This window comes from Podarcis melisellensis (genome assembly GCF_964234715.1).
Source record: "Podarcis melisellensis genome assembly, chromosome: 1".
In the NCBI taxonomy this organism is placed as follows: domain Eukaryota; kingdom Metazoa; phylum Chordata; class Lepidosauria; order Squamata; family Lacertidae; genus Podarcis; species Podarcis melisellensis.
Window position 1 is genome coordinate 94,464,537 of NC_138528.1, and position 13,269 is coordinate 94,477,805.

Sequence of the window (13,269 nt, forward strand, 5' to 3'; positions counted from 1 at the left end):
TGCCAGATTAGTGCAGTTAGCCATTTATTTATATAGGCTGCAATCCTAACAGCACTGGACCTTCCTATGTGCATTAGAAATTCCAGTTTAAATTTCAGTTTAGGCACAGGCTTTACGTAAACCCAATATGCTCTCTCTCAATCTCACCCTTCTCTCTGAAATGTGTGTGTAGCCTTATGTGCAGGGTTGTTGTAAAGATTATTGTGTGTTGGCTTCAGATGATGGGAGCTGTCGTACAACATTTGAAGGGCCTGTGTTTCCCAAGCCTGTCCTGCAGGATTCTCTCCAAATTTAGAAGGGTGATAAAAACTTTCCAAAGTAGCAATCCTGTGCACTTGTACTTGTGAACTGTTACTAAATGCAGAAGGCCCCAATTCTGAGTAAGCATGAAGAGCATTTCACTGCTATGCAGGAAGGCATTTTCATATATCACACAATCTTTTTAGTGAAAGAGAGCTAAACCGAGGCTTATTTCCGCCAATATTGAAAGGCAGTTTCTGTGATGTGGTTCCAAGCAGCGAGACTAGCCATCAAGTTACACCACTTATAATGGACAAAGGGAGATTTTTTAAAGCTTGCCTTTTTGTCAACAGATAGAATTTGTTTTGAGCCCCTTGCACTGGTTTTATTTTGGCTTTATTATGCCTGTCTTTTGTGTTTTAGATTTTGCATTTTTAAGGTGTTTAAAAATACTTTTTGTTCTTAATTTTTTAACTTAGAAAATGGGCCAGAGAACTTTTGATATTGGATGATATATAAATATTATAATTAAGTATCAACTTGAACCGATGGATTTATTTCAAATTCAAATTATGCCATTTTGTCTAACTTTGTTAATTTCCATCCTTAATCATAATTTAATGTGACATCATTCCAGCCACTCTCTCTATTCTGGTGCCTGTCTATTCTGGTATATTTTAATTGTGCCATCTATCTTTTTAGCTACTGATTTGGTAAGTGCCTGGAAGAGTGTTTTCACCTTACTATAAATAGGATTGAGACTATTCAAGTATTTCAGAGTATTTCAAGTATTTCAACAGGAACTTGCATTTCATCTACTGAAATTTTGCATAAGATAAATTTAGAACATTCCTTCACTATAGGCTTAATCTGGTTTAACTGGCATTTTCTCTTGTAAGGGAAACCTAAGGACTGTACTTCTGACAGTAGAGCCACTGACCTCTTAGGATTTTCCATGAGTTTTCAGGAGAGGTGAGAATTCAATGGGTAGCAATAACAATGAAGAGTCATGTCATGCCTTAAAGATGTAACAAATTTTATTATGGCATGTTGCTTTTATGAACTAAGAGTCCACTTCATCGGATGCACGGAGGGTCAGACATCACATATATAATTTCCTTCTTGTTCCTTCTCCCCTTTCTTCCCCTCTTGGATATTTGACTTCACTGGTTTTTAAAAGGGTATCTTTTCATTAAAACCTTCCCCACACTGGGCAACCCAAAGGTCAAGGAGAGAGAACAGAAGACCTTCAGAACTACATTCCAGCTCTATCCTTGTAGAATGGACTGTAGCCACCACAGGATCATGTTCCCTCCTAGGTAGACAACACAAGGTACCTTGCTGCTGATATTGCAGCACTGGTCTTGCTGAAATGAAAGCTGAGATGGAGGGAGTCTTTTAACATCTCTGAGTACAATTACTTTGCAAATACCGTAAGAAAATTAACAGATCTGGACCATGATACATTTGTATTTCCAGTGATGTAATGAATAGCTGGTGAAACATCATATATATGAAAAATACCAACTTAGAAATCACTCTCCTAAACTGTTGATGGGGATAAATAACAATCTGAACAAGGCAATCATAATTAGGTTAATTTCTGTCCTATAACATAGCTAGGTGTCATTATCTTAAACTGTGTGTGAAGGAAAGCTTATGCCTATATAGTCATAACTCCTTCCTGTGCAGTACTAATTACTATTCCAGGACATGCTTTTGCTATTTTTAAGTGGTTTCTGTTAAAACCTATTTACCATTTCCCTTGACATGATACTGGTGTTTGATTTGAGGTGTTCGTTATTCTTAGACTTCTTAGAAATTCCTAATTTCTATCTTTAGAAATATTAGCTCTTCTAGACTGACTTTGGGAGGTGGGGGAGACAATGATATTTCAAGGTTCAGGCAGAAATTCACAGCAACATCCAAAGACTTGCTCAGTACTAAATTTACAGAACAGAGTGCCTCTCTTCCACTTTCCACAAAAGAGGACCTTAAAACTACCAAAGCCACAAACTGCTTATTAGCAGATAAAAGGTGGGCATTCTCACAAGACACAGGCCCACTTGAGAATAAGGCCATTGACTAATCCTGATCACCGTGAGTGAATACAACTGGCCGTCTTATTTAGTGATAATTATGGGGAAGTTCAAGGGATGCAGGTGGCGCTGTGGGTTAAACCACAGAGCCTAGGACTTGCCGATCAGAAGGTGTACACCGGCTCTCTCGGCCAATAAAGCGAGATGAGCGCTGCAACCCCAGAGTCGGCCACGACTGGACCTAATGATCAGGGGTCCCTTTACCTTTTACCTTTATGGGGAAGTTCAGCAATGCAAACAATCAAGACGAGCTTTGTGCTAGTTTTTAGTTGCCATTCCTCCTCTCCTAGTTACTGGTGCTGTAGCTATGGTGCGGAGACCTATCCCTCAATTCATACCTATACTGTTTTGTCACTTCTGCATGATGGTAGTCCACATAGGGCTATAATTCTTGTAAACCTCTTACACATTTCTTGGCAGGCTCTTCAACACTTGTGTGTAGAGGCTTATGTCCATTTCATCTAAGTAAACAAAAGTCTACCTCAGAGGAGGCACCAAGGCAATGTGCAATGAAACATCTTACACAAGACAGTAATTAAAGGCTTAATAAAATAAAGGCCAAAGGACATTGAAAATGTAAAAGAATAGGGAATGATGTTAACACACACTAAATGTAATCCTGGGCATGTTTGCCCTGGAAGTAACTGTCTTACCATATTTGGGTAATATGGTACCCAATTGGTTGGAATTACTCATAATGACGGCAATGAGGACTGTCTTGTCATGAGAAGCCCACTCTGTTCATTTAGGTTCCTCATATAACTTAGAACCCTAAATCATGTGGGGAACTTACACAAGTAGAAAAGGCTCCCAGTTTCAGAAGTTAACCCTCCAACTTGTGAAGAATGCTGGGACTGAGCTGGCTCATCCCCATTTTCTCACTCAATGCTTGAATAAGGCCTGTGTTGAATAGGGTTTACTCCCAGGTTAAGGGTGTGACTGGAAATAGGGTATGAATAATGAATATTTGGTAGGGTTGGAGTTATGTGCATAACTGAGGACGGATCAAAGCCCTCGCTGTGAAGCAGGATAATGTTGAAGTGATTTTGGACGGTTAGCATTTTAACTACCTCCAGGAATTTTCAGATTGTAAGTTAATATGATTGCAGAAGCAGAGGCTTAGGAAAACTGATACAAACCTGCACCCAACAGGTTGTCCAAGTGGACAAATCCTCACCCCAGATGTACAGGTTTGAGACAATCTTGGCTGCGAGTCCTGGAAGACCTGCTCCCAGCTTTGCAGGCCTTTTTCCACCTAACTTGGGAGGGCAGGCCCCTGACTGACTCCAGCTATAAAAGCTGAGGCTGCTGAACAGACTCCTGGACTGGGGTACTGTTTAGGGGGTTTTGTTGTGGGGAGGTTTGTTATTTAATTCTTTGTATCTTTATTTCTAGATCCTATTATGGTTCAAAATGCATGTGGAAATTTTTCAATTTTGTTGTGTACTTTCAGATGTGCTTTGTTTGACAACTTTTGTAATTATGTAAATCATTTCATGTTGTAAGCTCCCTTGAGCATGGTTTTAACTATTGGAAAGGTGGCATACAAATACGTAAGATGATGATGAAGATGATGGTGAATATTGTACTGTCTATGTTAAACAGTTAAACAGTAGTGGAAACATGCAGTCCAGGGACCACTATGTAACCCTTTGAGTGATGCAGGCCCATTCTTGCTCTCCAGACCAGCCCTTTGATAACTGCTACCACTTCTTCATTACATGCCACTGTGTAAGGAGGGGGTAAAGAAAAGGAAATGGGTCTGCTATGTGGTGAGCCCAGGAATGGGGCTGGAAGGAGAGGAGGAGATGTAGTGGTGGTGACCAGAAACGGACAGAGAGTTGGAAGTAGGGAGAGCTGTCTGTAGTGGTCAGTTACAATTTGTGTCACTGGAAAAGGGGAAATGGAGAGGAGACAAAAATGGATAGAGGGGAGGAGATAATGGATAGAGTAGGGCTAGAGTATGTGCACAGGGAGTGCCACGCAATACTGTAGTGATGAAAAATCCACCTAGTTTTGCCTCTGCTTATTGCAAGCATGCAATTCCTGAGAAATGGCCCTCTACAAAAATGTTTTAAACCAGGATAGGAAAGGAGTGCTCTTTTAATGAACAAAGTAATCCACGATAAGCCACTTTACACATCCAAGGGTACGGATAACAAATACCGTATTTGAAACCTGTCCTGCAGAAGACGCACCAGTGACATAGCCAGATCATTATTTCCTAAGTATTTTAGCAGACAAAACAAGGCTACACACAAACCTCAGGTCTTACTGGCTTGTCTTCCCACACCTTACATTGTACTTTTTATAGAGTCATACAGTTAAGGATAGGCTTAGATATTCCTTCCAAAAATTAGAAGAGAGCTTTGCACAAGACATTAAACAAGTTAGCTTGATAGCTTTAGAGAAATGCAACTGAAAAAGAGAAAATGGAGTTGAAAGTCAAGAGAGGGTTCTCGCATTGAACCAGCCTGTAGACCGTACATGCAGTGCGGAGGCAATGTTTTAGCATCCTACTCTAACCATGCATTGCAAGGACAGAGTACCTGTGGACCTCTAGATGTTCCTGGATGACAACTCCCATCTTCTTTGATGGCAGCGGCTGATGGGAGTTGGTGTCCAATATCTGGAGATTCCCCACCCCAGATGTACAGAATGAGGTGGGAGACAGGGCATGTACACCTACAACTATGAAACCCATGTTGAGAAAAACCAAACCCTTAAGCTACCACACAGTACACTGTATATACCTCTGGTAGGGGCTACATGATGTATAATAGAATGTGAATGCCAATAGTTTGTAAAATATTTCAGGCTTATTATTGAAGCATCATTGCAGTCTCCTTCTTTGAACGCCAAGCCCTTTTAGACACGGAAGACTTATCAATTTTATTTTTTTTGATACCAGCTAAAATGTCAGCCAAAAGTGGCATCACACAATCAGATGGTCTCACTATTGACATAAGGAATGGTATTTAATAGATTTGAAGATATGGATGTTCAGGAGAAACATGATGAACCAATCTCGCCTACAAGCACAGACAACTTCACTGAGATTGCCAAGAGTTTTGCATTTACCAGGCCTCAAGCTAGAAGGAGGTTAAAAATTGCAGACAAGATTTTCTAGTTTCAGCTGGGATGTAAAGTCACAGCAGATATTACAAAATATGTACAGATAAGATAGCAGTGTGCAATGTTCTAGTATGAACATAACCTTTTTCTTTATAGACAATGGAAAAGTCAGTATTCCTAAAGTAGAGAGAAGAAAACAGATTGTTAAAATACCACTAGGTAATTAAAACTTTCAGCAAAAGCAGTAGGGACTTGAAACAATGTTTTTCTAACACCTGTGATTATCTAGTATCCTTGGAAACACTGACAGTGGCTAAGGACATTCAAAGAAGGCTATTGAGCCACATCAAGTTTCTAATGTACAGTTAATTACTGTATCATAGGTGCTTTTTACAGTGTTAGATTTGGTCACATGTGAGTTTTTGTTCACTGCTCAAACAGCCATTAAATGAACAACAAAAATGAATGTTAAGATTACCTGTAGCAGAGAGCAGCAAGATTTTATTACACAGCAGCATATCTGTACCATTGTGATATAGCAGATCTTTATGCCCACTAATTTAAGTAACAGAGTTAAGGAAACAAAGAGTAGTTTGGGATTAGGTATTTTCGGCATAGACTTTGATGTTCTAGCAAACAAACTTGGTTCGGGTGTAATCACTGTTCTTCACAGACCTTACTAATAGGACATGTCAGTATTATAGAAAAACTCTATATAAGCAAAAACCAATGGAATTTTGATTTGCCTCAGGAAACAAAAGCCAATTAATAAAGTATCAGCTACCCTCTGCAACACACAACCAGTTAAGCTTTAAGTGACAGGTTTGGTCAGTAGGATCCAAATCTTGTCTGCATTTATTTGGAATACACAAGTGCAACTAAACAGAGACAGATCTTCATAAGGGTTATTCCTTTCAGCATAATAAAACCCTCTAATAACAATATATACCTTTGATTGTATGGGCATCCTGTGCTGATCTTATCTGCCGTATTCTATAACACCACCTATTGTCAGCATCATATGATGCCTTATGACAATTGTATGATGTGTTATTCACTTTCTTAAGCAGGGAAGACTGAAGTTTCACTAACAGTTTTGCTGAAGTTGCCACTGACAGCCACACACTGTTAGGACTTGTCCATAAGAATGCAGATATATCCCAGATAACCACAAGATCTGAATGTTGGAGATTATGTCATATATAAATATTCAGGAAGCATATAGAATGTGCGCTTTCTCTCACACACATTTTCAAGCTACTTCTTTGTATCTCAAACTGACAAGTACAAAAGCTTAAGCAATGGTGTGTATACAGAGACAACTCACACAACGCAGCCTAGGGCATTCTCTGTGGTAGCCCCTAAGTCGTGCACCTGTGTTGCATCAAACACCTTAATTATACAGCTTCCAATGAAGATGCATCTCTTCACCCTGACTTTTGACACTTTAGGTGTATATTTTTAGGACCCACTTTATTCTTGTGATTGTAATTTGTTTTTACTATTGTGTTTCAATGTTGTAATCCCTACCCTGGGACCTTAGCATGAAGGGCAGGTAATTAAATAATAATATATTTTATTTAATAAAAATTAGATGCATTTTTATACATACACAACAGTCTCCTTCGAATCATGTGTAAATCTACACGATTCCTTCCCTTAATATTATAGGAAAATGACGAGTTTCCCATACAAAGATTTAGTTAAATCACTGTATCACTTAAGCTTGGGGTTCTCTTGCACCACATTAGGCACGCAGACTATCACATTTGTTCTCCTATACCAATTCCTAGCAATTACCTAGCACCTGAAACTCTGCTTCCATATCCACTACAGTTGTGAGATAGTCATAGCCCAAATGATCAAATGTACTAAAACAATTGAGCTTCATAATTTAGGTACACACATTTTTGATAACTGAATACTGCACAATATTGATATTTGATTAAGGCACTGGGAAATCAGGTTTTTGTTCTTGTTTTTCAATGGAAATATTCAAGCTACCCATGGGCTTCTAACTAGGCAATATATCCACTGACAGTTTAGCTCCTGGTTAGGAACCTAGTACTCTCAGCCTAATTTAATGCAGTGTTGAGAAAGGGGGTGACTCAGAGCATGAGCAAGAGAAGGGTTGGTACATACACTGAGATGGGGTGGGGCAAAAATAACTACTACAAGGCAACTATGCAATGCTGCAAACTCCACATGCTTGTGAATTTGACTTCACCCAGCCAGAGCAGTCCTTGACTGATGTTTTTCTTGTGGGTCAATACCCTTTCATAAAAAAAGTCTGTAGTTAATAATTCTACCTGTTTTAAAAAGAATATTGCAGGATTAACAGAAAACTAGCATAATGTTGGGTGATAGTCAACATTAGTCATACACATAGTAACTTAAGCCCACTGATTTCAATGAGTCTGAATATGTCTTAGATATCACCCATAAGGAACAACTTATTAGCAAAGATTCAGTACAGTACAGCCATGCCATGGCAGAACTTTCCTTTCTAGTTGTACCTTATTAAGTTTTCAGATCATTGCAACAATTTTTTTAAAGTGTTTCTGCCCCAGGGGGCATGCAAATATGACAAATCCACATAAAATGCATTAAGGTTGAGTATTTTTTATACACAAAATGACAGAAGAGATCAAGGTGCTGGTCTACAAGCATGAAGGCCAACGGGTAACTCTTTAGATGCTGAAGTTTAGGGACTCTGCCTAAAAAATTGTTCATAGTTTCCTCTTAGCTGACAGCTTTCTTGGGGGAAGCAAGAAACAACCGTTACTGAGGAATCAATTTGATAACCTGGTTGTTTAAATAGTTTGCATTATGAATAATCTTATATTGAGCATCTGTATGCAACATTTTATTAGTTGTAAAATTATCTTATTGTTTTGCAAAGCTAATTCCACTGTCATCCTTTACTACTGGTATGCAACACATAGGAGATTCACATCATTATTCATTAAACTACATTTCAGTAGAAGAAATCCACACATCTTCGTTGGTAGACTTGAAAATACAATAAAAGTGTTCAAACCAATGGAATAGCTTTCTAGAACATATGCAGAAATGCTATTCAAGTAGTTCATTGCACCTGTGTTTAGTAGAGATTATATTCGGTAGTTACCTGAGCAGAAGGCACTTCACATTTCTCCCTGGCCTTCTTTCCCTCTGCAGTCACTGTGGCTTTTGGAAAGCCTATCCAAGAGGCCCTGGGGCCCTCTGAACAGTGTGGAGTATGATGTATGAGGTGGCAGTGGGACAAATGGAAATCACCTGAGAAGGGAGCTCTGCTTGTGCAAAGTATCCTTCACCTGATTTCTGGTGATTCTCTCTCACACCACAGCCATGTATCCCGTGGAGACTCATGCTGCAGGAGGGGCATGTGTGATTTTCATATATTCCGCCTTCCTCTGCAACTCCCAGAACCACCTCCCATGCTGTTGCAGGAGGTCTCCTATCTATGCAGAACAGCTTTTAAGGGAACACAGGTGTTGCAAATGAAAAATTATACTAATGAAATTTGCCTCCCCCACCTGCCATGAAGTGACTGTCTCATCAGCAGAAATCAGGCTCTGTGATGCCTGGATCCAACACTAACAGAAATTTCAAAACTCTTTAAAAATCCAATTTAATTTTTAGGGAACATTCCAATTTTTCAATCTCCCTTTTCACTCAGGACCCACGGCCTCAAGTTGATCGAAAGGTGAATGAGCGGGGCTAAAACTAAATTGGCAATACACTGATCAGCAGCTACGTTTACTCCACAAAGGCCAACGTATTTTGCTCTAAATATTTGTATAGTCAGCCATGCCATACCAGCTCCTTGTTAGGTAATAGTATATACAGAAGCCATATAAATCACCCCCTGGATCCTGCAGTAGCAAATCAACAATACCCCCCAAAATGCAGCAGCATTATTTACCAAAACATAATGAGAAAATGTTAATGAAAGCTAAATTTTTAAAAATTGCATATGCACTTCTGTATGCTGTTGAATAGAAACTAAAATCACAGAAACATGCACCACTTTCATATTTGTGTCACAATACCTGTTCCATTTTCGTCTCCTTAAAATTACTGATTTAATAACTGCCATGGCAAACTAGAAAGAGAGACCTTCAAACGATCAAGCAATGAGACTGAAAGGCCTCAGACAAACATTAAAAAGAATTTTTGTGTCTTTATTGGAATGGTGGAATACACCTATTTTGATAACTTGAATATTTGGTTGTAATTAGAAATGACACTACAGAACTGCAATACTGGTCCAACAGTCTTGTCTTTACTTCCCCCCGCCCCCAAAAGCAAGAAATAGAATGAAAATGCACTGAGTAATCAGAAAGCACTAGCAGGCATTGGTTAATCCAAGATTCTAGCTCCTTAGTTCCAAAAGCACTTGCCAAGTTGCATTGTGTGTGGAACCCAAGTTTTAGGATTGGTCATAATTTGAAGTTACTAGAGATTCACATGATTAAGCTTCATGTGGGCATTATTATTATTTTTATTCATCTCAAATTGGTCACTGGTATTTCTCTTGTCAAATATTACATTTCTTTCATTCACTGATATTTTTTCTCAACGTATAAAAAAGTATGAAATATAAACAAGCTCTCTCATTGTACACGTGTAAGAGTACAATTGAAGAATTATAGAGCTGACTATCTACACACCATCAAATCCCATCAAATCTTGGATATTCCATTAATATACAAAATATCAGGGCACAGAAAGAACAAAAACCCACTTCTTTTGTTTTGTTTACGCACAGGATCAAATATTCAATCGAAAGGAAAAAAAACACTTGGAATCATTTTGGCTTCCCACTACATCTGCATGTTGAGACACTTATTAAAATATTCCTGTTTAATTGTGTTTGGTCTTTTTTTTTTCTTATTTTCAAGTCATGTTTTGTTATCTTAATAGCGGCCATTCAGACAAACATGTATTGAGAAAGACCCTCCATCTCCCAGCCTCCCTAGATCCAACTCATGGCAGGTCGGATTTAAGACATAACTCCAAAAACTGGGTTGTGACGACAGATGCTAGGACCAATTTCTTCATAATCTTTTTTGGTGTGGCATACTTGGTAGAACTCAGGCTGGGGGGAAAAGAAGATAAAAGGGAATATTTTCACTAAAAATATATTTTTGACACTTTTAGGTTAAACTTGTGATATATTAAAACTTGTTATTAAAGCACCTGTCTCAGTTTTGTGCCTGTATTATAGCTTATGTAACACAAGACAACACTGCCTTAAAAAGATGTTTCTGGAAAAAATTAAGAACAGATAAACAATAGACAGTGTGAAAAACTCTTCCCCCATGCATTTACATTTTTCAAGGAAGCTCCTCATAAGTTACAAACATTTTGGAAAGTCTATTTATAAAAGGTTCCAGGCATTATCCCCCCCCCAAAAAAGAGCACTTTTTAAAGCACCATGACTGGGCTTGTTCTATAAACGTATACCATGGATAAAGTGGAAAACAGTGACAGTGAATACAGGTCAAAATATATGTGAGAAAAGTTCTCTTCAGATTTCTTTTTCCTTTTGTCAACTTACCGTGGAAGCCAACATTGATCCTCCAAACCAGACAGCATATCTTTGCATATGGTGCGTGATAACTTGTACATCAATAGGTTTGGGCTACAAGAGAAAATAAAATCAGTACAAAGTACTGTTTTAAATAAAATGTCATTACAGACACTTCTTTTTTTCTCTGGCTGTAGCAAAACCCCAGTTTTAAGAATATTTAACCATCAGGCAAAACAGTTTTTAATCAAATTCTCTCAAATGCACTAATCTGAATAGGTTCCTATATATATATATATGTTTTCTCAGCACAGTGGAAGAGAACATGACTTTGCATGCAGAAGGTCCCATGTCCCAGCCCCAATATTGTAATCTAAAATGATTGGGTCATATGTGATAAGAAAAACCTCTACCTGAAACCCTGGGAAATCATTGTCAGCCATTAACGTTCTCTGTATTACAAGTGTGAACTTTTCCCTTTCTCCCAAAAATGCTACGAGATACTTCTTGTGGGTTTACATGGTTGAAAACAGGCAGAATCTAGAAATCACTTATTCCCCAGGTACTAAAGTCCTAAAAAACACCTCAATATATTTCTCCCTTCTCTCACAGAAGCCACTATAACATGCCTCTTGCCATTTCCAATCTGTTGTGCCAGAGGGAAAGTACAGGACAGTAAAGTTGAAGTGGTCAGGCCAGTAAAGCACTCAGATCCTGCTTTCAGGCTGGTTGGCCACTGTGAGAACAGGATGCTGAACCAGTTGGGCCACGGGCCTGATCTCGCAGGCTCTTCTTATGTAACAAAAGGTAGTTTCCAATATAAGCACTTATTCACCAACCAAAAACAATACACGGTACTGAAAGCAGTTCTATAATTTAATAAGCCTCATGTTGCCAGCAGACTTGAAATAAATGCTTTTTATTATTTTTCTGAGGAAGCTGGCCAATTCTATTTGTTATCCATCTGTTGCAATAAACACTGAAACAGGAGTATCCACTCTCCACAAAGGTGGCAACAGCTGCTTCTCCAAAACCACTACTAGTTATCAAGATCAGGGACAGGATAAGTGCCTGTAGCCATAAAAATGAAACCTTCACAAATGTGGAGAGTACCGTATATACTTGAGTATAAATTGACCCAAATACAGTGGTACCTCAGGTTAAGTACTTAATTTGTCCCGGAGGTCCGTTCTTAACCTGAAACTGTTCTTAACCTGAAGCACCACTTTAGCTAATGTGGCCTCCTGCTGCCGCTGTGCCGCCAGAGCAGGATTTCTGCTCTCATCCTGAAGCAAAGTTCTTAACCCGAGGTACTATTTCTGGGTTAGTGGAGTCTGTAACCTGAAGCGTATGTAACCCGAGGAACCACTGTATAAGCCGAGGCACCTAATTTTAGCACAAAAAACTGGAAAAACTTATTGACTCGAGTATAAGCCGGTTCACCACACCACAAACCTGGTGGTGGCGGCAGCAGTGGAAGAAGAACAAGCAGCCCCAAAGGGCTCCTTTTGGTCCGCTCGTCCCTCTGCCGCCACCGCATGCCTCACTCAAGTATAAGCCAAGGGGGGCTTTTTCAGCATAAAAAATGTGCTGAAAAAGTCGGCTTATACTAAAGTATATACGATAATTAAAGAGGAGGAGATTGATACAGTTCAAAATGAGGATGACACAATTTAATGGCTTTCTTATAGGATTCCATTTAGAGATGTGATGTAAACTAGCGGACTACACATACAAGTGAAACGTCTTAACTAAAGAAACAAACCTTCAGTCTGCCACCACTCAGTTCCTCGCTGAGTTTCAGTCTGGCATCAACAGTTCTTTTCAAGTCTCGTTGTAAACGGCGACCAAAGTCCCTGAACATTGTGGAGCCTCCAGAGAGGACAATATTCTAAATTGTACACACAAAAATTGTATTACTTAACAACACTGGATGTTAGGAATCAGTTTCTAAAAATAAGGAGTGAAGGCAGCTGTAATGACTACAAAACAGACACAGCAAGGAACAGGGCCAATGCTTGAGCCATACATGCTCAATTTAAGAGACTGAGACAAATTATTTCACAAATAGGAATTTTACAGATAGCCTGAGAATTTTATGGCTTTACAATCAGTGTTAAGCTGAGCACCCCATGAAAGAAAGGCTAGATTACAAATTACTACAGATGTTTAGATACTTAAAGTGCACTTTCTTCAATCTAGAAATTTATTAAATAACTTGTTTAATAAGTTTGTTCTAAGTTAACCCAATTTTAAAAGCTATGCAACACAACAAACGTTCCTAAATGATCATGCCAAAATTCATTCCATGCAACTACT

At 38.8% G+C, this 13,269-nt stretch overlaps 1 protein-coding gene and 1 long non-coding RNA gene across 2 annotated transcripts in view; one reads left to right on the forward strand and one right to left on the reverse strand.

Annotated features, from left to right (window-relative positions):
• The first annotated feature begins 2,452 nt into the window (after nt 1–2,452).
• On the forward strand, nt 2,453–9,812 carry LOC309376088. Its single transcript, XR_014171062.1, has 2 exons — nt 2,453–3,877; nt 4,674–9,812. It is a non-coding gene; the product is annotated as an uncharacterized lncRNA (long non-coding RNA).
• Nucleotides 9,581–13,269, reverse strand: part of ACTR3 (actin related protein 3) — a 34,394-nt gene continuing 30,705 nt past the window's right edge. Inside the window, exons 10-12 of the mRNA XM_081922011.1 lie at nt 12,716–12,841; nt 10,981–11,064; nt 9,581–10,518 (exon numbers count right to left, since the gene is read on the reverse strand). Coding sequence (XP_081778137.1) covers nt 10,423–10,518; nt 10,981–11,064; nt 12,716–12,841 — 306 coding nt within the window. The 3' untranslated portion in view covers nt 9,581–10,422. The remainder of the gene's footprint in view (nt 10,519–10,980; nt 11,065–12,715; nt 12,842–13,269) is intronic.